Source organism: Melanotaenia boesemani, chromosome 20, assembly GCF_017639745.1.
Source record: "Melanotaenia boesemani isolate fMelBoe1 chromosome 20, fMelBoe1.pri, whole genome shotgun sequence".
NCBI lineage: Eukaryota > Metazoa > Chordata > Actinopteri > Atheriniformes > Melanotaeniidae > Melanotaenia > Melanotaenia boesemani.
This window is the reverse complement of record NC_055701.1, coordinates 14,930,355-14,957,621: the sequence shown is the minus strand read 5'-3', so window position 1 is coordinate 14,957,621 and position 27,267 is coordinate 14,930,355. Positions and strand designations below refer to the sequence as shown.

General features: G+C 38.0%; 2 protein-coding genes across 6 annotated transcripts in view; both read left to right on the top strand.

The window, feature by feature from the left end:
* The window catches only part of mboat2a (membrane bound O-acyltransferase domain containing 2a), a 37,713-nt gene extending 24,408 nt beyond the window's left edge, over positions 1–13,305 (top strand). For both annotated transcript variants that reach the window (XM_041971234.1, XM_041971233.1), the window contains 10 exons: positions 1,316–1,411; positions 3,490–3,545; positions 6,013–6,067; positions 7,760–7,946; positions 8,290–8,482; positions 9,075–9,178; positions 9,327–9,391; positions 9,548–9,680; positions 10,409–10,560; positions 11,147–13,305. In XM_041971234.1, coding sequence (XP_041827168.1) covers positions 1,316–1,411; positions 3,490–3,545; positions 6,013–6,067; positions 7,760–7,946; positions 8,290–8,482; positions 9,075–9,178; positions 9,327–9,391; positions 9,548–9,680; positions 10,409–10,560; positions 11,147–11,324 — 1,219 coding nt within the window. In that variant the 3' untranslated portion in view covers positions 11,325–13,305. The remainder of the gene's footprint in view (positions 1–1,315; positions 1,412–3,489; positions 3,546–6,012; positions 6,068–7,759; positions 7,947–8,289; positions 8,483–9,074; positions 9,179–9,326; positions 9,392–9,547; positions 9,681–10,408; positions 10,561–11,146) is intronic.
* A 1,441-nt stretch (positions 13,306–14,746) lies between these two features.
* kidins220a (kinase D-interacting substrate 220a) overlaps positions 14,747–27,267 on the top strand; it is a 46,616-nt gene continuing 34,095 nt past the window's right edge. For 3 of the 4 annotated variants that reach the window (XM_041971232.1, XM_041971231.1, XM_041971229.1), the window contains exons 1-11: positions 14,747–14,889; positions 18,432–18,590; positions 19,070–19,168; positions 19,833–19,931; positions 21,010–21,108; positions 21,364–21,462; positions 24,520–24,618; positions 26,020–26,217; positions 26,344–26,442; positions 26,780–26,878; positions 27,152–27,250. In XM_041971232.1, the coding sequence (XP_041827166.1) occupies positions 18,459–18,590; positions 19,070–19,168; positions 19,833–19,931; positions 21,010–21,108; positions 21,364–21,462; positions 24,520–24,618; positions 26,020–26,217; positions 26,344–26,442; positions 26,780–26,878; positions 27,152–27,250 (1,122 nt within the window). In that variant the 5' untranslated portion in view covers positions 14,747–14,889; positions 18,432–18,458. The remainder of the gene's footprint in view (positions 14,890–18,431; positions 18,591–19,069; positions 19,169–19,832; positions 19,932–21,009; positions 21,109–21,363; positions 21,463–24,519; positions 24,619–26,019; positions 26,218–26,343; positions 26,443–26,779; positions 26,879–27,151; positions 27,251–27,267) is intronic. The other variant, XM_041971230.1, reaches the window with a different exon arrangement.

Genomic DNA, 27,267 nt, shown 5'->3' with positions numbered 1-27,267 from the left:
TGGAGTTTTGCCTCCCTGACCTCGGCTAGGTAAAGCCTCTGAGTTTGTCATCTTCCACGTGTGTTGATTCAGGTAGGTTATTATTATGGACGAAGCATCACTTTCACTGACGCTAGATGACCAATCATCATCCTCACTAAGCACATCTTCCCCTCCAGAATCAGAGTTTGCTTATAGCTAAAAAGTACTTCTACAACTTGCAATATGTAGCATGTTTCCTCTGTAATCCACTCTGCATCACTGACTATCAGCGTTTCCTCATCAGCTTTGTACGGTGTCTTTCAAGCATGATTTCCTCATAAACTTGGAATAGACTCCCCCCCCCTTGCCTTCTAGTGTTACACTGAACATTCACATATCTGCTATCTTGCAGTGGAAAGTGGTAACAGGTTTAAACTCTCTTTCTAGGCAGTAGTAAAAGGCAGTAGTTAGCAATGCAGACTAAAATACACTAAGCATTTCCTGTGTAGCCATATTAACTAATTTCTTTATTTAACCAGATAAAAACCTCATTGATATTAGAAATCTCTTTTCCAAAGTGACCTGTCCAAGGAGGCAACGCAAGTTTATAATATACCACAAAACAAGCAGACATCAACCATCAAACTCAACAAGGAATCGATTAAACATACATTGTAAATCATAATTGTATCCATGAAACAGTTCAAACTATGCACTGTTGCTGAAAGGTTGATCTGGAAATAGGATTTCCATTACAAAGATCCTCTCATATGTGCATGATAATGTGCAAACCACTATGCCCTCGGAAAAGATGCAAAGTGTGGGCTGGATTCAAACAGAAATCTCAGAGCACATAAAAGGTTGCATAATGATTATCTCCTGTTTGCAGAGGGTTTTTTTTTTGCCTTCTCTTAGCGTTTTGTGATTAGTAGCAGCGTGCACGTTTTATATTTTGAGACAAATTTCTTGAATGCTCAGAATGTAAACTCCTGGACAAATTTGAGTTCCTTTATTTAATTAGGTTTTATAATTGCTTGGTGGATCAGGTTATGTCTGGTTTGGATACAGAAATCTCACATGAACAAGAGGTCCTGCTGTGTCTTTTTACCTGGGGGGGTGTGTATGAAAGTAAAAAAAAAAAAAATCAAAGAGGTGTCCTGTCAAAAAAGCCTCATTGTGCTGATTAATAATGGAGAACATATAGTGGTGGTATAGTAGAGTTTTTTGGTGTTTCAATTCTTTTTGCATCGATGTTTCTGTGTTTTTTCATGGTTTTCTTTCTCTCTTTTTTTTTTTTTTTTGATAAAATATTCATAGTATTTTTCCCCGTTTCTTTTCTCTCTTTTCTGTGCAGGTACTGTTTTGTTGTGACACTTGGCTACCTGATACTGTGTCAGATTACCCGAGTCTATGTTTTCGACTACGGCATGTACTCTGCAGATTTTACAGGGTAAGCTGCTTTAACGCCAAAATTCACTTTGATATTGAATTTGAATCACAAATGGATGTAAAACAAGCTTAAAAAATGATCAAGTCATTAAAAATCAGGATGCTGGATATAGACAGCCTGAGCTAAACTGTAACAAGAGTGTGTCACTCTGCTCAGTGCCCAAAGATGGATGTTGATAGCGACTATAGCTTCCTTATGGTGGGTTCCCACTCCTCCAGACTGTCTGACAATTCAGACAGCCTGCACTCCCAGCAGGGTGGGGGTGGCTAGTTGCTAAGCAACCTAATGCAAACCCATACGGCCTCTGTGAAGCCAAAGATTTCCCTCCTTTAGATGTCAGCTGTTCTTCTGTTTTGCTTGAAAATGTGAAATCAACATGCTTTTCTAAATATCAGTGTGCCAAGGAGCCATATTCAGTTATTTAATCTGTTTAAAGAGCAGATCATCTCCACCCTGTGATTTGCTTTTATAAGGACAGCATGTTTTAATAACACTACAAAAAGACATTATTGTGTTAATCCGACCAACATCATGCATTTAAAATGCATGTAGACATGTCGGTCTGACTGATCGTACAAAACTGAAGATCCTAAAACCAGACTAAGACGTTTACGATGATTACGTTGGGCTATGTATACACTAAACTAACAACAAATGGACCTAAGCACACCACACATGCTCTAAAGTTTCCTATTTCGCCTTTTTTATGTAAAGAAACAAAAAGAAGGCAAAGCATCAGTGTAGATTTATAAAGACAAATTTTTAATAAAGTTGCTTTTGTTCACATATTTGTTTCTTGTTGCTGTCAAACAGTTAAAAGTGTCAAAAATTCCAATTAAAAGCAGCACACTGCAACCCTGTGCCAGCTTGTGTTTGTGTAAACACTTTTAGCTTGAAGCTTTGATCTAACAAAATCACATTTTTAAATGTGCTGTCACAAAAGTCACCATACTTACGCATATAAGTATCTTTAACAGGTGAATGTCTTGATTTTTTTCCCATACAGTCATTCCTCTATCAGGCATACTTTTGTCAATAACTTTTGTCAATGTGCATGTAGACTGGTACAAGGACAGTGGTCCAGTTAAATGGCCAGGTGGAGCTGCGAGTGTAACCACAGTCTGTAACTTATGGTTTATTTCATTCATTGAACTCAGAAATCAAAATTTTGACTCAGAAAGTTGAAGGTATCTCATCAGTCTCAACTTATAAACACACATAAAAAGTGATAGCTGCAGCCCTTTTGTCACTTTTATATCATTAAATCAGTTGCACACTTGGTACTGTCCTGTCCAGTCCAATTTCTACAGTCTGTGTGAGCAGAATGCAGCATATTAATAAAAAATACTTTGTTCGTGAGCACAATATAAAACCCAAACTTTTTTAAAATTTAAAACTGAAACTTGGTCAACTTGGGTGTGATGTCATTCCCAGCTTCAAATGATATCCTCCAAGGCAAATCTAACCCAGCTCAGATTTGTTGCTACCACTTGCAGTTTTCATGCATGAAAACTTGCTCTTATAAAGATTAAAAGATATTAAGATATATAATAAGACATATTTAAATTCAGACCAGATCACATATGCAAACTGCACAATTTACACTTACCCTGCATCTTATATGGAATGATTTCAGGGCGAAGAGGGCTGACTTGCATACGTGTGGTCTGAAACTTTTAGTATGGAGAGGAAGAACAGAAAGAATAGCTACAGGAACTTTAAAAAAAAAAAAAGAAAAAGAAAAGAAATAGCTTGTAATTATCCAGAAGTGACTTTCTATTGTGATTACTCTGCTGCAGCTTTACTGTTATTGTTATTACTGGATAAATTGGCATTGAAGTCCATTTGCTGATATAATTAAAAACAATACTTTCTTAATGAAAGGTTTAAAACCATGTAAAGATAGAATGCAAATTTTTGCAAATGTTTGAATGCTTTTATTTACAGTTTGTGCAGCTTTCTGAAGGTGAAAGTGTGAGATATACCCCTCTAAATATGCTTTTGAGATCAATTAAAACAAGATTTGATGACCTTATTCAATGTGCTGTGCATTTATCCTTCTCTTTGTTCTACATTAGGCCCATGATGGTTATAACACAGAAGATTACCAGCATGGCATTTGAAATACATGACGGTAAGATGAGTGTGAGTTCTATGTGTGTGTGTGTGTGCGTGCATGTGTGCATGTCCTCTAGAATCAAAGATGCCAGATGTGACAAAAGTGAAATTACCTATTCAATTCCCCTGGGAGTTAAAAAACAGATCACATGGCCATGTTTCAGAGGCAGTTCTCAGCTCTGACTGCAGACTAGTGGACCAGAAGGAGAGCATAAGCATAGTTATGTAATGCATTAGTGATGGAGTGAATTTAACTGTCAGATTTAGATGTCTGATTTAATCTTGACTGCATAAGGTAGAAAGCCACCACAGAGACATTGCAGACCCTTTGACTTTAAAGGCAGAACAGTTTTAAGTCCACACCAATTTACACTGACTGACCTGATTTTAAAACCCACCTTTTTCCTTGTCTAGCTAGATCACTAACTGGTTATGAGAGGTAATTAACAAGTGTGATTAGCTGCAAAAAAGGCTTAGAGACTGAGAGGGTGATGAGAATTGCTCACAGCTCTTTAGCTCCCACTTGGAGCCTTAAATCCCCTCAGGATGTTCGAAAGTGTGCACAATCAGCAGTCTAATGAAAATTTGTAAATTGGTGTGTATGAGAGTACATTTCTGTGTGTAATGTAGTTTAAATTCTCCTCAGGTCACTTCTTTTTCTTGCAGTGGTGTCTAATGATATAACTGTAATTCCCATCCTCAGTGGGCTGTCACATGATTGTACCTGTCTGTTGTTTATTTTTCCACACATACTCTTTGCACAGTTTTTTTTTTCCTTAATTGTTATAAAAAACGAAATTCCAGCTCTTTTTTTTGTTCTAGGGATCAGGGGTTCAAAAGTGGCCAGAGGAGCACCTAAATTTAGCTAAGCACGGCTTTGTTTATAAAGCCTTTTGCTTATGTGGTCTAATGAGTTGCATAGCTACAGGTCTTTACTGCAAAAGAGCCGACTGAACAGTAGAACAACCTGTATTGGATGGTGGCATCTTCTGATAAGGTTATGCACACAACTACCTGCTTACTCTGTTGCATCATCCTGCCTTTTTATTCTTTGCTCTTGAATTGTTTACATTGAACATCCCTATGAGTCTCTGAGCTTACATGTTGTAATGCTTCTGCAAAGCTTTGCTTAAGCATTTTGTCAGAATATCCATAATGTGCATGCTGTATGTTTGCATTTACACTGCCTGGCCAAAAAATAGTCATCACCATAAAAAAAAAAATTAAAAAAAAGTTGTACACTCTAATATTTTGTTGGACTGCCTTTAGCTTTGATTATGACACACATGATCTGTATTGTTTCAGTAAGCTTCCGCAGTGGCGCAAGATTTATTTTCATCCGTTGTTGCATTCATTTTTCATCAAAATCTTGTATTGATAAGTCCGACCACTGCCCAAAGCCTTCTCCAGCACACTACAAAGATTCTCACTGGGATTTAGGTCTGGACTCTGTGGTGGCCAGTCCGTGTGTGAAAATGATGTCTCATGCTCCCTGAACCACTGTTTCACAATTTGAGCCCAATGAATCCTGGCATTGTCATCTTGGAATATGGCCGTGCCACCAGGGAAGAAAAAAATCCATTGATGTTCATTCTCTGTATTCAAGGAATTAACTGATCTCATTCTTTGGACACATAATGTAGCTGAACCTAGACCTGACCAACTGCAGTAACCCCAGATCATAGCACTGCCCACACAGGCTTGCACAGTAGGCGCTAGGCATGATGGCTGCATCACTTCATCTGCCTCTCTTCTTACCCAGATGTGACCATCACTCAGGAACAGGGTAAATCTGGACTCATCAGACCATATGACCTTCTTCCATTGCTCCAGAGTCCAATCTTAATGCTCCGTAGCAAATTTAAGCCTTTTTATCTGGTTAGCCTCACTGGCTAATGGCTTTCTTAATATTACACAGCTGTTTAGTTCCAATCCCTTAAGTTCCCTTCACATTGTTCATGTGGAAATGTTCTTACTTTCACTATTAAACACCGCTCTGACTTCTACTCTTGATTTTCTTCGTTTTGATTTTACCAAACATTTAAGTGATCCCGGATGACGATCATTCAGAATTTCTTCTGACCACATTTCTTCCTGGAAGATGATGGTTCCTCACTGTCTTGTCTTTCCAGTTTTCACTAATGCATTGGATAGTTCTTAACATAGTTTTAGTAGATTCTGCAGTCTCCATAGGTGTTTTCTTTGACTGATGCATGCCAATGATTTGACCCTTCTTAAACAGACTACCACAACCACGGGACGTGTCTTTCCACATGGTTGATAAAGAAATGAGAAGCTACTCACTGCATCAGTTGGGGTTAAATAACTTGTTGCCTGCTGAAACGTAATCTCCCTGCAGTAATTATCTAATAGGAGGCACGTACCCATTTGCTTTGTTAAATCCAGGTGACAACTTTTTTGGCCAGGCAGTGTATTATTTACTATTTATTTATAATTATGCGGGTCTCTGCATCCTCCTGTAGGTTTGACCAAGCGAGAAGCGCAGCTGACTCCCAGTCAGAAATACCTAGCTATCAGGTATGTGACTCAGGTATGTTTTATTGCTTCAAGTGATGAGTTCGCTCAATCAAAGTGAATTTAAAAAAAGTTGACAATTTTAATTTGTGTTCATGAGCTTAGCCTGAGAGGAACACTGGTCTTTTCATAAAAGCATTATTGCTTTCTGCATTGGCAGTCATCATCCCCCCACCTCTTTTCAGTCTCTTTCTGGTGCTGTGAGGCACTCTGTATCTAGGAAACCACACACTGTTCTCTGCTGAATAATATTTTGGGATTGCCCATAATCCTCAATCCATCCTGCTCTATAACTGTGTTTTTTTTATCCTCCAGCCCCCACTCCACTGTAGGCAGTAATGCAGCCAAGATGCAGCAAAAAATGTAGAAGTAGGAGTTGTGCATGAGGGGAATGTACTGAGCAAAAAGCCTTGCAGACATAACAGATTTATTCTGATTTATTCAACACAACACCCCATGTGAGCTTTGTAGATTCTTCAGGGGAAAAAAGAACAGACAGCTATAAAGAAAGTAGATAATGTTAGAGGACTGCTGTGTATACTTGAAAAGTATTTAAAAGTGGACATTTTTTGCGTTTTTTCAGGTTTGGATAAATATGGAAAAAAAAAAACGAAACGGTATGAAGAAACATCGTACAAACCCCTTACATGAAAATGAAGGAATGAAGCTTTAAATTCTGCGTTTCAAAGTCCTCTGTCTAAAATGCCTCACTGTGCTGGTTAATAATTGAAAACATAAGGATCAAAATTTCTGAGTTGGTTGGATGTTTAAATTCTTTCTGCAGCTGCTTTTCTGTGTTCTTAAAAATGTTTTAAGATACAGACTTACCATTTTAGTGTGCATTTTGACTCTTAAAAATGAGTGGGCAGGTTATCTGACAAGAAACTACTGAATTTTTGCCCACACATGGTAGCCACTGGTCACAAAATAATTCTGAAAGAAGCACTCAGAGAGCGCAGACCTCCGCCAAGTCTTGTATTTTTATTTTTAATTTTTTTGCCAATAATTGTGGGCATTATATTTTAGTTAGAAGCTCTAATGGTAAACTGATCCCTATCGTCCAATAGTAAAGAATCCTTTAAAAAGATTCCTGGATCCAGGAATCTAATAAATTGTTTCTTATTCCATTTCTGAGATTTCCTGAAAATCAAAAGCTGTCATAACTGAGTTTTTTTTTGCTAACATACAAACCAATGCTGGCAAATACATGACCTCCGCCTTGGCAGAGGTAATGAAGCCACAGTCTGAGACAAATTCACCCAAAATGTCATGAGGTTATGAATTAAAACAAACAAAAATATAAGCAACATAGACAGAACTAGTGAGTTTACCTTTAAGGCCCTAATTATACAGATGTTTATTTGTTACACAAATAATGTTTGGGATACTATGAGTCGTTCGCTAACTCTTATATTGCTTCTGGGAAGGTGAGGAATTAACAGTCGATACGAGAGATCATGTCTAGGCAGTAGAAACGGTGTGGAAATAGCACAGGTCAGAAGGACGTGTCAAGGTCTGCTTAGTTTTAACACACTGTTTTCAAGTTGAGAACATAACCTCATAGCTTTGAACATTTTAGCCAAAGCTAACCTATTAATTGGTGAACACTTTCCTAAATCATGCCTTTAATTCTGTTTTTATTCTTTTTATTTTTTCCTGACAATCTGACCTTCTCTATACACAATCATCCTGAAGTCGTATGCCCAGCTTACTGGAGTACCTGAGTTACAACTGTAACTTCATGGGCATCCTGGCAGGGCCCACATGCTCCTACAATGACTACATGGCCTTCATCGAAGGGACGTGCTATCAGCTACGCCACCAGGAGAATGCCAATGGGAAGGAAAATGGAAAGTTCAAGCAGAGTGAACCTTCCTCAAAGGTACAATACACCTCCTGTAGAGATCTGTACTTTTAAATTCAATGTTCTTATCCTGGTTTTCATCTCAGAGATCGCTTTTATTTCCCAAAGGCTTGATTATCGTATTTTATCTTTTTTCCTTTGCTGTTATATTGGTGGCAGAACACTGAGCACTTTTTCCTTTTCTTTTGTTTTTGTTGTAACAGTTGTAATATGTTCAGGGTAATTCAAATTTGTTTAGTTCCCTTTATTGCACTCCTGTATTGAAGTGCATTTGGATTTTTCTTACAGCTAGGAAAGAATGAGAAGTCAAGCCTAGATACATTTTTATGGAGTTCCACTCTTTTCTCTCATCCCTACTCAGAGTGCTGTCATCTCCAAGCTGTGCACATGTGCCATCTCATTGGCCACCTATCTGTCGCTCTGTAAGCTGCTCCCGGTGGAGTACTCCATAGATGATGACTTCATCAGCACAACACCTCTCCATCTCCAGGTCATCTATCTTTACCTGGCGATGCTGGCTCTGAGGCCCAAATACTACTTTGTTTGGACTCTTGGTGAGTTTGAGGTTACACATTTTATCCCACAAATACGTTATTTGTTCCAATCTGTGTGTTTTTATGTAAAAGAAATTGTGTTTTTCACTCTCACTGTAAAGTGATTTGTTCCATATTGAAGGATCAGTCAGTTTCAGGATGTTGGGCGATGAAAAGACCTTAGAAATACTTTTCTAAATGAAATATTTCATCAAATGCTCATTTGACAAACACAGAGACAAAATTCACAGTGAGACAATTTGATGACAAATTCTAAAAACTAATGTGAATTTTATATATGGGTGTTACAGCTTTTGGTTTTATTTGCCATTTTAAATTGAATGAACTCATTGAGTTTTTTGGGTTCAGAGAATTTGATTATTAGTAAAGTAGTGTTGAAATGCAATCTAAGAAAACAAAAAACCTTTTATTTAACAGCATTTCTTGATACAACAGTGCCATCTAGTGCTAAAAAAATAAAATGAAAAAAGAAATCTGCAGTTAATTCATTCATCATTCTTTCATAAACACACATACTCCAAGGGTGTCAAGCTGATTCTAGTTTGTAATGTTGTTTGGATAATACTTAGAAACTTTCAACTTTGTCCTGCAGCTGATGCCATCAACAACGCTGCAGGGTTTGGCTTCAACGGATACAACAAAGATGGCTCCCCACGGTGGGACATGATTTCAAACCTCAGAATCCTTGACATCGAGGTTTGTATTTGTCTGCCATTCATTCATTCATTCATTCATTCATTCATTCATTCACTCACACACTCACTCACTCGAGCTCTTTCTCATCCTCACTGAAAACCTTTTCCTACTGAAGTCTGAAAATAAATTAATCTGGCTCTTATTTCAGTTTGCCACGAGTTTCAAGTTGTTTTTAGACAACTGGAATATTCAAACAGCTCTCTGGCTCAAGAGGTAAGAGCACTAAGATTGTAATATAGTTCATACATGACGAGTTCTGTCTGTTGAGGTTTTCTTTTTTGTTGCATCTGGGATGAAAATGTGTTAATTTATTTTATTTATTTGTTTTGACTGATCACTAAACCTGTACCACTCTGGTTTCCTTTGCAGAGTGTGCTACGAGCGCTGTCCTGTTAACCCCACAGCTGCTACCTTCCTGCTGTCAGCCATGTGGCACGGGGTGTATCCCGGCTACTACCTAACATTCCTTACTGGCATTGCCATGACCATGGCTGCCCGTGCAGTGAGTATATGCATTGATTTAGTCTGCACAGTACCGATGGTGGCAAAATACAGCCAACATGTAAACATCTATGTATATTTATCTTTTACATCTTGGGAAATATAATGTGATGGATTTACCAAGAAATTCAGCTCTTAAAAGGTCCTCTTTTCCACTTCCCTGCTAGAGCACAAGAGCACATTTATTACAGTTACTAAAAAACACCAACAAAATCCAATCATGGACAGTGAGCAGATAATGAAGTAGTGCAGAACTTTAACTGCAGTTTAAATGTGGGGCCATTAACACTAATCTCTGCTAAGCTAGGCTTTTTCACTCTAGTGAAAAGGATGTTAATTTAGACACAGTAGAGTTATAGCAGAAATGCACCACAATGCTGGATAATATACTAAAAGAGGGCTGTTTGAGTGAGTTATTTGTGCAGGTGAGTTCCTGCGGGCTCTTTTTCCTCTTTATCTGAAAGAGGACAGAGAAGACACTGACCCAGTTGTGCCATAAAACTAATGGCCACTGCCACACAGAGTCACTCGGGCAGATTTCTCTGAAGACCTCTTAGATGGAAAGCACAAAAAAAGAGAGATGGGTGGATAAGAAGCAGAAGCAGGCGGTAATGCCTGCTGCCATGCAGAGATTTGCAAAAATGGGTCAGTTAGTTTGACTTTAGTTTACTGCACAACAGAATGAAGCGAATGTAATTTAAAGTTTTAAAGCATGTTTTTCTCTTGCAGGTAAGGCACAACATCAGACCGTACTTCTTGGTCTCTGATTTGCACAAGTGCATCTATGATGTCATCACATGGGCATGCACACAGGTTGCTATTAGTTACACAGTGGGGCCATTTGTCCTACTCGCTGTTGGACCGTCACTCAAATTCTACAGGTAAGATTTTGCCTATTGATGCAATAAACACTGGATTATAGGACAAAATACTACTTTGTCTTTGCATTGTTATTAGTATAGTGACTTGTGTTCACTTCATTGTAATAAAAAATCTGAATTAAGTCTCTGCTCACATTGCACAAAATTAACACTTTTATTAGTCTGTCTGTTAAAGCTGTTAGGCTTTAATGGTTAACAAGACTGTTTAACGAGAGTGGGGTGTGGAGGATTGATGAGGAGGAAATAAAATGTGCAGCCCTAACATCGTCCAGTCAATGCCATGAAATAAAGATCCATTCTTCAGCAAGTGGCTGCCAGACAGCCAGTATAAAGAACTCACTTGAAAGCCAAAGAGTTGGTCGCATTAAACTTTTGGCCTGATTATTGCACTATATGAAAGGTTAAACAATCACCAGGTTAATTTTGTTTAACTAAAAAAGTCAAATAAATTGTGAATAAACAAATAATCAAAGCCAGTAGGATTCCTATCAGTTGAACTGTGGGCTTTCTATAAAATTTGATGCAATTTAGATCCAGTGTGTGGGGCCAGCACCATAATAAATTCTCAATTTGGATGTCTTTGCAGTTCTTGGTACTTCTGCTTACACCTGTTGTGTCTGCTGGTGGTACTGGCCCTGCCTGTCAAATCGAGACGTCACCAGGCCAAAGAGCAGCAGGACAACATGCTGAAGGATGTCGCACAGGAGAACCAGACGGACCACAGCACAGACAACAACTGCAACCAGAAAGAAAAAGCCACATGAGGCTCGCTACGCTGATGCACAGTCCTGTTGCTAGCAGGGCTGACAACCCTGAAAGATGGAGTGTGTGGAGTGTGTTTACCTGACAATAAACCAAAAAAATCTGACAACCCTTTCAGACAGAAAACACAAGTCCTGTCAAAACTTCCAGTAGCAAGGATGACAGCAGTCACACTTCTGACATGGATAAGAGACCAAGACGAAGCAATGGCCACGGTGTTAACTAACAAGTGATAGTGGTAACTTTACATTAGTGAAAAAAAAGACTTCCATGCTGCCTTAAACCCTCTATGTACTCTGCAGGTGAAACGGAATAGTATAGCAGGCTGCAAGAACAGAAATACATTTACACTAGTGTGGTATTATTCAATCAAAACTGATATGCAGTATGTGGAGGGTTTTTGTCATTGTCTGGATATAAGCCTCCGTTAGATGAGGAAGAGAAAATGTGTACATGAAAAAGAGACATAACCTTTATCATCAGCTGCCAATTTCAAACAGGCCTTAGGATCCTCAAGTTATTGTTTAATTTCTATGTCTTTTTTAAAAATTATTAAAAAAAAGAAAATCGTACATGTCAAGTTGTACATGTTTTGTATTTAGATGTTTGTGACACTGAAATGCATTCTCAGTTCTTAATTTTTATTCTTTTTTTTTTTGAATAATTGACTTAAAACAAAGAAAATAAGAAAAGATGTTGTCCATCTCCAGTCAGTAGATTCCTTTTTATTTTTATATTTTTTCATATCCACTGCTTCTTTTTTCTTTTCTTCTTTTTTTGACAAACATGGCTCATCACATAAACATGTTTCAAAGGGATCTTTCTTTCTTTCTTTCTTTCTTGATTAATTGGAATTATAATAATAGGGAAAAGAAAAAATCATTTACATCTTAATTAAACAACTGTACAGTTTTAGTCTTTATGCATTTTGCATAAAGAGTAAAACTGTGCAAAACTTATGCAAATGCAGTAGCGAGCGAAAGGTATTGTGGCCATAACTGTTAAACCAATTCACATATTTTGACTCCAAATTGTGTCAGTGTGCAATTTGCATTTGCTCGTAAGAAAATTTGATGCATTAGTTTATGTATGTGACATGATAGTGTAAAAACATAAACAATTAGAGCAGCTGTAATGGTAAATGGTCTTATTTCTAATTGTGTGCACTTAACGTTAGACTAGGGTATATTTCAGGGTGCATTTACTGTATGGTATGACACACTGGTTCCTCTTGTTGTTTTTGGTCCATGGCTCACCGTAAACCTTTCAGATCATCCTGTTTACTCTTTATAACACATGGGAGTACAAACAGCTGCCCCTTTGGTAGAATAAGTAGAAAAAGTGGAGCATAAAGGGTATCTCATGTTATCAAAATAGTGAAAGGACACATGTTTATGTATCTGTTAAAGTGGACATAATCTGGAGATGTTAATCTGACGTTATCATTACACTTTTGACATTTTTGCATTATATAAGTATTTTTATTTGAGTTTGTGTTATTGTTAAAGTAATAACAAAGCAGCAGTGGTGAGCGCTGAAGTGTGGATCTCTTTTCATTTCTTTGCAAGACTTTCTAACACGTGCATAATCCTGCCATAACTGTGTGTTCACCAGTATTCATATGATCCATTCATGTTGGTGTTATTTCAAGGAAACTGTTGTAGCCTGGACCATGTGTAAGCGAAGGCGGCTCACCTAAGAGAAAGGGATGTCATACTACAAACATAGCGTTTATTGCACTGCATGGCCACACAAACCAGCAGATCAATGCAAACTGCTCCATGTGTCCAAAGTGCCAAATCACAAATGGCGCATTTTGTTTCTGTGTGTATGTGTGCCTGCGTGTGTGTGTTTGTGCATGTGTGTGCGCCTGTGGAACATAATGGTTATTTTTGTGTCAGAAGGAAATTTATTGAAAGATTTGTATAACAATACATTAAAATTCTGATTTATGTGGCAAAATAAAGAGAAATTATTTTTAAACACTACTGTTTGATTGTAGATATTGTAGAAATGAATGGTAGAATATAGATCCAGAACATTTCAAACTAATTTAGCAACGCCAAAACATGTGATTTTCTTACAATAGTATGTACTGTCTGTAAATGTCTGGAAAATGAAGAGAGCAGTTGCTGAGGTTTTATGAGATGAAATTTTGGCCCATTCTTGTCAGGTGCAGGATTCTAGCTGCGCAACAGTCCTGGGTCTTTGTTGTCAGATTTTCATTACATGACGTTTCAAATGTTTTCTGTTGGTGAAAAGTCTTGATTGCTGACAGGCCAGTTTAGCACCGGGACCTGTATGTGGTTAAGCATCATCTTTCTGAAAATATGCAGTCTTTCCTGGAGACATTGTCTGGATGGTAGCAAATGTCTTTGTAAAACCTTAATGCACTTTTTGACTTTTTGGCATTGATGGTTCCTTCACAGACTGTCCCACAGGTACTAATGTATTCCATCTGAGATGCAGGTTTATGATTTGTCCCCTGATAACAAGCTGGGTGGTCCTTCTCTTATTCTATGGGACACAGCTTCCTTTTTTTCCAAAAGGAATTTCACATTTTGATCCAAATGACCACAGAATGATTTGCTGCCTGAGGGCCCAAAGACCACGAGCATCCAGTTTTGACCTTCTTTCTTGTCCCGTTTGCTGCACAGAAATTCTTCCTGATTCTCTAAATCTGTTGATGATCTTATCAGCAGATGGGGGGGGGGGGGGGGGGGGGGGTCTTCAAATTCATTTTAATTATATCTGGTGTAACATGATTCTGACATTGATCCACAATTATTAACACAGTTTGTTGTAGATTTGTGAACCAACTTTACGTCTTGGTTCTGCTTCTCTATGATGCTTCTTTAATACCCAGACATGCTACTGAGCTGCTGCTGATTGACCAAATTAATTATCAAATGCTCCTCCAATTGTCCTTCTTATTCTCTAACCTTTTGTTGCCTCTGTTACACCTATTTTGAGATGTGTTGCTGCCATTAAATTTCAGCCAATGATTTCCATGAAATGGTAAAATGTCTCAGTTTTCAATTTCAGTTAATATATTTTAATGAACTATTGGAAATATAATATGGCATTATGAGATTTGCAAACCATTACATTCTGTTTTTATTTACATTTTACACAGGTCCCACCTTTTGGGAATTGTGTTTGTACTATAAATAGCATCTTACTGTTGAAAATGGAACTCGACACTTTATGTTCTGATGAAGTGTAAAAGCATACTTTCAACATTTGTAAATGTTTATTTGCAATTTAAAGCTGTATGGTAACATTTTTAAACTACATAAGTGAATCCCACTCTGCCCACAGTCTTTAATCCCGTTAGGGCTTTTGTGTTATCAAACTGTGGGAGGGTTTTAGATCCCTTCTTGCCACATGTTCCGCAGCTGTAACCAGCTACAGTGGGAGGGGGAGGAGCTACATTGACATTTCTGTTGGAGGCTCAGTGCAGGTTACAGTTGTTTTACAACACTATGGCGTGAAAAAACAATATTTTTGACAGGATATTTTTGATCCAAATAATTGCAAAAACAAGTACAGAGCAGTCCGACCAAGGTAAGGCGACCTTAAGGTTTCAACTGTACTTTTTTATTCGCTTTTACAGGTGATAAAAGTGTGCGAACCTGTTGGAGAGCTAGCCACTCTGGGCTAACGCTAGCCGTTTAGCTACTGGGAGTTTGGTTAGCTCGTGTTTTGTTGTTGTTGCCCCCTCCTACAAAATGATATGTACTTGTAATATAATTTGATATGAATATTCACAATTTATATATTTACTTTTCTCTGCGTTGTGAAGTTTGAAACCATGCGATACATATGAGTTCTATCATCTACAGCATATCATGTAGATGTTTACCTTAATGACAATCTGAGGACTTGTAGCCACATACGCTGTGCATCTTAAATTAAAGTTACCAGTGCACGCAAAAAAACAGCATAAAACAGTAAATTCACTGTATATAAACTGACACTGTGCCTTGGCTCTTTTTCTGACTTTTAACTTGCTCGGTTTGAAGAGCCACACCGTGACGCCTCTGGTCTTTGAAGGCATAGACTAAAACTGTCCAGTTCCAGGTAAACTTATTAAAGTTTTCCAGGTCATAAAGTAGTTTGGAGCAGACCCTGGTATGTACTGTGGAAGTGAATCCTCAGCGGTTTCATACCCACATGACTTGCCATAAAGAGCTGACTGGTTAAATTTAGAGATCCTATCCAGTGTTGACTGTTACGTTTCCTTGAATGTCTTCAGATAACAGCACAGCTGACTAGGACTTAGTTTTTATTTGTTTGTTCTTTTTCAGATTATATGTAGTGGTCTGTGTTTGTACTGTACATAAATACTGCACTATATCTGACTCAAGAGTAGCTCTTCTGTCCTCTTATTAATTTAGTACTTTGTATTGTTATTTCTGTTTGGGGAAAAAAAGTGAGTTAGGCTGTGATTATAGTTGTCATATAACTGAATTTAAGATTTGAGTTATTTAGCAGATCCTCACATCTGAGCAGCTTTAACCAGGGTTTGTTCAGTATTCTACCAAGACCGTTTCCATGGACTGATTAACTTGTTTTTATTAAATTCTGTTTATTTTTAATCATGCCATTATATTTGTCAGGATTATAACAGTTTTATGAGATGAGAGAATTAAAAAACAAAAAGTGAATATGTAATCTTACATTATCAATGATTTGGATTATAGTCACCATTCACTTGAATTTAAGCCAAATGTTAATGTTTTGCAAATTTGTCACATCTTAATTGCTTTCATCTTCAGTTTTTTTTTTTTTTTTTTTTGCATCAGTTGGAGCCAAAATATTGCAGGTCATGAATGGATATTAAGGTGGCATGTGTCTATTGTGTGTGGAAGATATGGGCGTAGGCCTGCCCCCTCATCTAATATTCAGCTGTTAGTAAAAGGGGGGATGCTGAGCATGAGCCGGCAGTGCTTGTTGATACTCTGTAGGACTGAGCAAGGAGTCAGTATTGGTGTTGAACTGGCAAATTTACAGTGACTTTCCCCCAACGGTGAGGTAAGGTTTTCTTTTCTAAGCATTTTTTTATGTTTGCATCATACAATCTTGCGTCCTTTTTAATGTTTCAAAAGCTTTTTAAAGTATTTTTTTTTCTTTTGTTTTTTTTTTCTTGGTTTTTGCAGAGAATGCACTTTGTTATAAGAAGTTTGTAAAAGGATAACTGATTGCTGCTGAACAGTGACAGAGAGCTAAGTGTTTACTGTGCTATAATCATCCACCCTTTGTGCTGTGAGGCAGGGAGCTGAGGAGGGTGTGTCAACAGGCTCAAATTGCTCTCAATGTAAACAAAGGATTTTTTTTTTATTTATAGTTGTCCCAGAATTATTTGGGAGAATATTTAGCAGGTGATGCTTTCCTGAAGAAAGAGGGTTAGACTTTAGAAAATAAAAAGACAAGCATTGATTGGCTTCTCTGAATCTGTCTAAACTGTTGGGCCTTTGTACTGACAGCCCAACAGGCATGTGACATTTAAGTGTTTATCGACCTGAGCCTGAGCAGCTTGTCTCAAGGATTATGATGAAATATTGAGCAGTATATTTGTTTGCCATTTTGTTATACTTATTACCAAGGCAACCTGCACACAATAAATGCAGCTCATTAATTTTCTGTTTCTCTGGCAGGAAGTAAGTCTGACCATGATGGAAGAGCTCAACTTAATGAATTATTAATGAGTTTTTATTGATCAGCTGAATCCCTAATAGGACAAAGGCAATTCTAACTGGTACTCTGTTGTCTGGTGTAATTATACTTTAAATATCCAAGAAAGCTGCTTTGGAACAAAACCTGCCAAAAAATTATACTAGTTAAGGCTAATAAAGTTTAAAAAAAAGGTTAATACGGATGATGTCCCAGAAATATGTGAAATTACTTTTTCTGTTCCATACAATCCACGCAACAAATTAGTGTGTAGTTTTTCAGCCAGTGTACTTTGCCCATTGGCTGTGCTAAAGCACATTGTCCAGTTTCTGGCAAATGGAGGAGGGCTGAGCAGAGATGGGCCTTGATATAATTGGAGCACACGGTTGAGTGAACGTATTGTGAGGGTCATTATTACATCAAAGAATCAAAGTTTAATGACTGTTGTCGGACTTCATTGGTATTTGATGAGTTGGTTAACTATCTTGAGCAGAGGATTGGGATTTTTCTTCTCTCATTATACAGAGAAGCCAAATTTCAGTTCATGTTTTCTGCGTGAGCAGACAAACTAAACAAAACTGAAAAGGACTATGAGCCCCTGTTAAGCCCTTGTCTAATGAGCATGCTCAGTGCAGTAACCATATATAAACAGCCAACTAGAAAAATATGATTGCTTCTGAAATACACAATAAATTTGTTCTAAAGTTTGAATTATGGACATCCACCAGAAGAAAACGAGAAATCAAATCTGGGAGAAGAGCATCAGTCACAAGAGTGTATTGTTTGCTGGGTCAGACTAACACAGTTGTTGATTTATGTTATTTAATCGTTGCCAGGCCAGATGTTGTTTACTAAAAAGTTTACATATTTCCTAATGCACATCAAATCTCTTTAGAAACAAGAAACAAACAAAACAACTCTAGTGAGCATATAAACTTTTTTTGTGCATTACTGTTTTTTTTTTCTTTAATTTTTCTTTTACTATTCACCTTTTCTCATTCACATCTTTAAAATGTGGATCAAAAAGGCCAAGGTAACCCAGCTAACGAGTGAATGCACACCTAGGTGCTGTGGCATATAAATTATGTGGAATCAGCACATATTGACACAAACATACTCAGAAATAAACAGAATAAATTGCAGTGTTGCTGGTAAGTCTATTTTTATACCTAATGCTAAAATAATATACCTTTCTCTTTGATTGGATGTGCCAATATTTATGGCCCTTCTTCCAGTTTTGTTTGTGTATATGTTAGCTTGTGTGTGTGAGCAGGGCTTTCACTTTACTTGTTTATTCCAAAGACGTACCACACCTTTATCACAGACACATGTTTAACCTTTCTGTCTTTTAGAAGTTCTGTACATGTATCTCTACAGGCCAAAAAGATAATGTTGCTGTAAAAATGCTAATCTTCCTTCCCCTTGATTTACAGTGGTGTGCAGGGGATTCGCGGTCAACCATGGATACCACCACTTCCTTGAAGATGACCTCTCTGGCTGTCCAGAGTCTGTTCAGCTACGTGGAGGAGGAGAACCTGGCTGCCATCAAGGCACATTTGGACAAGTTTAGAGATGTGGACAGCAGGAGTGATGTAAGTCAGCCACATCCGAACAATCCTGCTGTTGGCTCAGGACAGTCAGGGAGGATTATGGAAGAATAAAAGGCTCTTGAAGATTGTGTAACAAGTGTTCTGTGGGAAAAGGGATTTTAGATTCAGAGCTGCAGTATTTATTAAAATTATTGACTCCACTTGTACACAGCCTTTCATGTATAATTATCTTGATTACTTTAGATATCTTTGGAGCAGGTGTTTTTTTTGTTAACGGTCAAACAAATTCCATATATTGAAGCAAAATAGAACATAAAATAGTGTTTAACTTATTCTTTAATCTGACCATTAGAAAAGCTGAGTATTCTGCTTTTTTCAAATATTAAATCATTAGGAAATGTCAGTGCCTGTTGTTATTATCCCCATGTTTTCTCATTGGTTGAATAAAAAGTAATATAACCAACTGGCTTGTCGATATGTAAAAAAATTATTTCAGTTCATTCTCTTTGTCCTTCTTTCAGAATGGACAGACTCCCCTGATGGTGGCAGCAGAACAGGGCAATCTGGAGATAGTGCAAGAGCTCATTAGGAGAGGTGCCAACGTTAACTTGGATGACGTTGTAAGTGTTCAAATGTACACACAGAGCACAATATTTCAAACCGTCTTATATGAGTGCATCTCAGCACAGGTGAAAAACAATGCGGTCATTGTAACCACATCATCCATTTAACAAAGAAGCCCCAACTAGAGGACTTGATATTCCATCATGCTAAACTCACCACACTCTGGTCCAGTCCCCTGCTATTACAGTATGAGTCATAATGATGCCTTATTACACACTTTTACCTCGGCTCTTTTGACTAAATGATAGGATCTGCTCACTAGCCAACACCCTGTGTCTTCTGAAGCCAGCCCCCAAACACGCACATACTCACGCATGTTAAGTACCCTCCCACTTAGCCACACGCACGCATAAGCTCACACACCTCTTATTAACGTCTCATGTACGTGTAACCTGCTATCACCCACAGTTAAACTTCTGCTTACTCTCACAGAAAAAGAAGATATCTTCTGTAGTCACTCTTGTCTGTCGTATTCTCTGATTCTCTTGTCTATCAATGCGACACTGTGTTCCCATGAGCATCTGGTATGACCAGCTGGTAGGTATGGTGGTTTGCCCATTCCTGGAAAGGCCATCTATTGCTCTGACTGGTGCTTTATGAGCTAGCTGGATTTAAAGTCTGATGGGAGTCTGCAGAGTAACAGGTTGTCACTGTGCGCAGGACCGCTGGACAGCATTGATTTCGGCAGCTAAGGAGGGACACATCGAGGTGGTGAGGGAACTGCTGGAGAATGATGCCAACTTGGAGCTCAGAGACATGGTGAGAATAAAGAATATTACTGGAAAGATGATCTTCGTTTAAAATCTGCTGTAGAAACTTTTCCTATACATGAAACACCCCTAGTTTTACTTAACAAGGAAACACAAAGTAACTTTTGTTTGGTCTTAAATAATTTATACTACCAACCTGATGTCATGCTATTCCCCAAATACAAGAAACGTGTTTGAGGTGGTGCCAGTACTAGCTCTTAAATCCTTAGAACCAACATGACTTCACAATTAACATTTATTAGAAAAAGAGTGGCAGTGAATTACATGCTGGCCTGGGGTTTCTAAATCCTGATGGGTTTAGATTTCAGAAATTTTAACTATGATGCCTTTTCCTCTTGCAAGAGTCGCAGTTCTGGTTGAGCAGGACAATCCATTAGCTTGGAAATGGACACATAATTAAATTACTTTCTCTGTGATGGCTCTTCTCTAATGGAAAACCCATTTACTGAGCTCTGGTTGTCTTGATATTGGCTGAAATTGTAATATAGTCATTTGACTCAGATTTGTCCGAGGCAGACAGCCATCGGTTATCAAACCATAATCAAATTTTCATGATAAAATATATGTATTCCTACTAAATAGTTTGATAGATGGAAAGGCAGAAACATAGAAAAATAAAATCGATCATGATGAGCAAAAATATTTTTTGTGTAGAGTGTAGTAATTAAAAATTTTCTGTATTGGTATTTAAAGGTGAAAAGGGGACTCAGGAAGTGAAGTGACTCAGTGTAGTTCAGGGTGTGCTTAAACCGCAAAGAAGAGGTCACAGTCATCGCAGCTGGATTATAATAAACCACATTGTGTGCGACTGCTCACTCACTGGAAAGTGTGTCAACCATCCATAAATAGCACATTTTCCTACCACAAAATATGCTTAAATTAGATTTAGTAAATTTAATATTGTTTCTACCCTTGTAACTTATTTGTACTTTGTACTATTTGTACCCTTGTAAGTATTTGATATGTTGTGTATAAAGCTGTTTTATTTATTTTTTTTTTCCTGAACATTTCCTCTCATTATTATATTAAACCCCCATTCAAACCTAACTCCATTTCTTTCTGCACAGGGAGGATGGACTGCTCTTATGTGGGCAGCCTACAAAGGTCGAACAGATGTTGCCCAGCTGCTTTTAGAAAGAGGTGCTAACCCTAACATCACTGGACAGGTACTCAGATTAAAGCCCTAATAATAGATCCAAAACATTTTATAGGTCTATTTTAAAATGGAAAGGGAAGTTTGATAATTATAACGATGTGTTTATATTTTTGTTGTGGTTGGTACTGTAAAATGTAAAACATGAGCAATTTCACTGGTTTTAAATAAACTGTAAATGTTAAAACACAAAAAATGTTAGCATCAGCACAACCTTCATCCTTACTTACTGTCAGTGTGACATTGCAACTGTCCTCTGACCCAACAGTACAGTGTCTATCCCATCATCTGGGCAGCAGGTCGAGGCCATGCAGAAATTGTCCATCTTCTGTTGGTGCATGGAGCCAAGGTCAACTGCTCAGACAAGGTAAGCACCTACTGGCAGATGATCACGCAGAGATATATGATGACACATACAATAAATACATTGTTTGGACAACATCAACCTGCTTTCCTAAGTTTTTCCTCTTTTCTTTTGCTTATTGTCCTGCCTTATAATTGCTTCTTATTGGATTTTATATATACATGATACAACATATTACTTTCAGTATGACTTTGTATACATTCATTATTGTATGTCCATTATATTCCAGTCCTTACTGTTCCCTATTGTGTCAAACAAATGTTCTTTGCAAAGAGGAGCCTTTTGAATCTTAAATGTTATCCTTTATTAATTTATTTTAAGATTTTTTTAAATATGTTTCTTGGCAATTTTACTTATAACTGCTGAACCGGACCAGAGTAATAACAGAACAAAGAAGGTGGACAGAGGAAAGAAGGGAAGAAAAAATAAAGGGAGAGCAAAACAAAAGGTAAAAACAACTAACAACTTAAACAGAAAAACCAGACACCAGCTGCTATACCTGTAAAGAAACAGTAAACATCCTAAGGCCTCCAAGAAAATCCAACGGACAGTCATCAGAAACACCTGCGAGAAGAAAAACTGGAAAAACCATCAACAATGAACACAGCAGCAACATACGTGTGTGGGTATGTTTGTGTGTGCAGGGGTGTGTACAAAATATTAGGGTTGAGCTGTGTTAAGTGTTTGTGCAAATCTAACTGCGCTCCCCCCAAGAATCAGAAGCAAACCAAGAGAGCGCCAAGCACCGGGCAACCAGCAGCCATCACAAAGCACAGAACCGAGACAGCCCACCACAGGGACGGCCATGTGCCCACCCAGAAGGAGGCAGAGGAAGGCTATAGCAAAAGTCCTCGCCGCCACAGAGTGCAATCCCCAGGGACATTGGGCCAGTGATCTGCCAGCCCTTCCAGGAACCGGTCTCCAGAGCATGAGTAAGGGAAAGACCCCAGAGGCCCGAAAGCCACATACCACCCCGGCGAAGGCCCCGCCCGACACCTGAGAGGGCAAGGCTGGCCCAGACAGCCACTCACGGCAGGTTGGCACCTGCCCCAGTGCCAATGGCCAAGCACCAATTATAGCCTGTACAGGGACCCCATGCTTTGTATGAGCTTCAATTTCGTCCCATCTGTCCAAATATGAGGGATTGCATAGGTTTAGTAATGGTTTTATTTGTAGACCCTGATAGTTGCTCTTTAAACATAGGAGTTCTTATATATAAATATACCAACATATCATTGGCAAATAGTGCTACCTTCTGTACCCTCCTACTTCTATGTCTTTTATGTTTTCATTCTGTCTTATCCAGTTGCCCAGTGGCTCAGAGAAAATGGCCAAGAGAAGAAGGCTGACTGAACAGCCCTGTTTACAACCCCTTTCTAGCCCAATAGAATTAGAAAGACTTCCGTTAACCTTGATTCTGGCAGTCAGTTACTTATAAAGTCCATGTATGGTCATAATTATATAAAAAGTATTATAAATTAAACTGCTCTAGTACTCTATATCAAAAATCCCAACTAACTGAATTGAAGCATTTTTCCACATGAATTCCTGCCACTATTTTCTTCTGTTTTTTTTTAACTATATGCTGCATTATATGCAGTGTATGCCTCATGTTGTCTTGCGTCTCTCTGTGTTTTATAAAGCCTGTCTTATCTATATTAATTATATCTGGTCATAATTTTTCCCATACATCTGACTAAGATTGCAGTAAATAGTCTATAATCCTGATTAGGTATGTTTACAGGTCTTTAACTAGAACATTACATCTTATCCTTTCTTTTCTTTGGAAACACTGAAATGATAGCTTCCCTCTATGAATACAAGCTTTCCCCTTCTAATTCCAGAGTATTTAGTCTCTTCTGTTGCATTATTTCAGGTGTGTTAATCTGGCACTTATTTTCCCTCTTGGCGCTGCCTTGCATGCATCACACAGCACAAATACCTGCTCATTGTCATTTTCCTTTATATAATGCATATATTTCTTTTGTAATTTCTTCTTTCATTTTTCTTCATTTTCTTCTATACTTTTAGTATATTTGACTTTAGTCTCCAGTGTAGTTTTTTCCCTCATTAGTCAGGCATATAGTTAAGTAAACAGGCCTATGATCTGACAGATCCCTGACTTCTATATGGCAGTTCTCTGTCCTTGTTATACTGTACATCAGGAATAATCTTTTCTTGAGTAAGTTAGATGTGGTGATGAATAATTTATATAATCTTTTCTAGTGGGGTTTGATTCCCTCCAAACATCCATAATACCCCATTCAAATATCATCCCCTTAATTTTTTCCCCTTTTTTGAAAATCTTTGATTTTTTTTTTATTCCTTTATTCAAATTAACTCCTCTAATCACGAATCCATCCCTCCATGATGATGGTAAATCCAGCTTCTCCCTCAGGAGGGTCTCCATGAAGACTGACATTCTCTCTGCACTATCCTCTGCTCCTTCCTTCACACCATAAATCCTGAGGTTCTCTCTTTTTGAGCAGCCCTCTTGAGCTAGCATTCTAGCCTCAAGTTGTTTTTGCAATGTCATAAGTTCCAGTGTTGCATCCTCAATATTTTCATGTGATCTTGTGATCAATCCTGTCATTCGTCTTTCCAGATATCCTTCATAATGTCTTTTAGTCTCTTCACGATGGAACTCCCATATCTCCCGTAGAACTGTTTCCACGTCTGCCATACCTAGATTTGGTTAGCTCTGTCGACTTACCTGCTTGTTCTGTTGGCTCTCCTGCTACTCTTGTTTGCTTGGTTTCTTCGGTTTTCAATACAGCGTTCCTTGCCGACTTTCTTGGTTTTCCTCTGGTCATACACGATCCCCCTTCCTTTCATCCTTCCTTACTTTCATTTTGCTTGTCTTGCTTCTTATGTATATGGGATATTCAGTAAACAGTATTTAAATTTTCATGTTGGGGAGCTCCAGTCCTTTGCTGACACCATGTTCAAGGTGCATTTAGAACTCTGCTGTCCTGCCTTAATGATTATTAGAAAACATTCTGGCTTAAACACCCACTTCCACCCATGTTTTAAATGTCATTTTCTTCTCTTTTTTTGCAGTATGGGACCACTCCTTTAATCTGGGCTGCAAGGAAGGGCCACCATGATAGTGTGATGCACCTCCTAGCCAATGGTGCAGATGTGGACCAAGAGGGAGCTGTAAGTTTTTCTTTTAGAGGCATTCAGAAAATCCAGTGTTTTTAACTTATTTTTTAACTCTCTGCGTTCGGACTTAACAAATCTAAGTGTATATATTATGTCATTTTGCTGCCATTTGGGAGCAAACACAGAAATATTTTGGATAAACTGCTTAGTTTTGTTGGTGCCATGCTCTGCTTTGGAAAAGACAGAAATCAAACTGGACAAAAATCTTTGTGATCAAATGAAACCAATAGTTAAAATTAAAAAAATGACCCCAGTGCACATGTTGACTTACCTTTTCACCTGTGCTTTGTTCTCTTTATCTCTCATTCCAAGCTCATTGTTGACCAGTCAGCACTCAGCCTTACAATAGCATTTCAAGGGTTAAAGACTGTCAGCCTTTAGGAGAACTGCATGCCTGTAAAAACACAAACAAACAAACAAATCCTCCACTATGTGGAACTGATTGACACAGACAGACTTTACAGAAGACTGTTTGCCTTCTGTGTGACTTGTAAACTATTTTAAATTGCATTAAATTTGAAATTGTGCATTACTTTATTTTAAAGTTAAAGTTAACATAATGACAAAACAACACAGTAAAACTGTTTAAACTGTCACAGCTTAAATCAGTGTAATGATTTAAGAGAAATGTGCTTGAATACGGGTTGACAGTTAAAAAGGCTGCAAGTGTCACTACTTTTTATGTGTTTTTGACTGAAGGGAAATTTGATAAATAAAATAAAAATAAGTGAATCATTTAGTTATTTTCACCAGAGGTTTTTCTCTTGCTTGTGTGGGTAGCTACTTATTCAAAACAAATGAGTAGACATGTCCAAACTGGTGTACTTGAAGGACCTGAGTGTAAATTTACCATTACTAGTGAAGTGAGAGCTACTAGGTAAATTTTAAAAATAATGCTCAAGTGTTATACATACCAAACTACCACAATACCATAAAATGTTTAATAAAAGCTTTGACCATTTCATTGATATCAACAATTGTGAAAAGGTCACAAAATATGTTTGTGCCCAAGAAAAGCTACAAACATATTGGTGAACAGCAATATTGAATAACTGATTACCACAAAGATGCAGGTCAGCTGGTCTCTTTCGAGTCATGTGGACTCTGTGCTAACACAAGGTGACAGATGTGGTTTCTTGCACATGTAACATCAATAATCAGATGGATTTAGTAGTTAATGTTGCAGGGAGGTTTACTGTGTGTGATTAAGAACCCTGAGTTTCCATAATAAATTGTAACAAGTGTCCAGTCTGTCCAGTAGATGGTGATGTAAATAAAAAATGTTTATTACCATCATAATTAGTAATGTTATGTTAATGATTGTCATTTGAGAATTTGAAAACAAACACATCTTCTGCATCCATTAATGTAGAGGACTTTGTTTTTTCTTTACAGAACTCAATGACAGCTCTTATTGTGGCTGTAAAAGGTGGCTACACAGATGTTGTCAAGGGACTGCTGAAGAGGAACCCGAATGTTAACATGACAGACAAGGATGGCAACACAGCCCTCGCCATTGCTGCCAAGGAGGGACACACAGAGATTGTGCAGGACTTGCTTGATGCTGGCACTTATGTTAATATTCCAGATAGGGTGAGGCACAGTGCCATATCATTACAAGCCTCCTGTTTGAGACAAATATGGTAGAGAAAATGAAGCATTATTACTGTTGAATATAAGTCATGTGTTTGTGTCTCCTGTTTTCCTGTACTCTTTCAGAGTGGGGAGACAATGTTGATAGGAGCAGTGAGAGGAGGTCATGTGGAGGTAGTCCGAGCTCTGCTGAACAAATATGCTGACGTTGACGTCAGGGGCCAGGTAGGCACCCCTGTACCACTTTCTTTTCTGCATTTTTGAGGTTTTAAAGTAGGCAGGAGGCCTTCTTGTCTTTCCTATGTGAAATCTCACACTGCCACTCAACTGTTTACTTATCCATGTTGTTTCTTGGTAAAGCGAACCCTGTTCTATGGAATAGAATTGTTAAATAAATAAACTCTTAAACCCCAGGTAAAATACTAAATATAATCTGGCACAATACAGAATAACACATTATATTATCAGCTATCCGACCTTGTTCATGTGCTTTGTTTTGTTTTTCTCACACTTTTAATTGCTTCTAAAATGAAACAACCACCATTTGTGTTTTCCTCATCAGGATGGAAAGACTGCCCTCTACTGGGCAGTGGAGAAAAGTAATGCCACCATGGTGCGAGACATCCTGCAGTGTAACCCAGATACAGAGAGCTGGACTAAGGTACACAGTCAGTTGTACATGAGTTTAATGCAGGTTTTGTTTCTCTTCTTTTTATCTTAATATGCTCCTTTCTACATGATACTTAATTGCTAACAGCAGAGATAAGACTCACTCAATTTGCAGGCAAGAAAACAAAGACATTTCTATTTGTGTGTGTGTGTGTTATGGTCAGGATGTAAATTTTTTTACTCAATTAGTTGGGAATGTAAAGACAATGTGCATGAACTTTTATAATAAGAAGTTCTTAAATTGAAATGTTTGGTTTTTTTTTAGGAAGGAGAAACACCACTCATCAAAGCCACTAAAATGAGGAACATAGAGCTAGTTGAACTGTTGCTGGACAAAGGAGCCAAAGTGTCTGCTGTGGACAAGGTATTGTTTAACTAGTA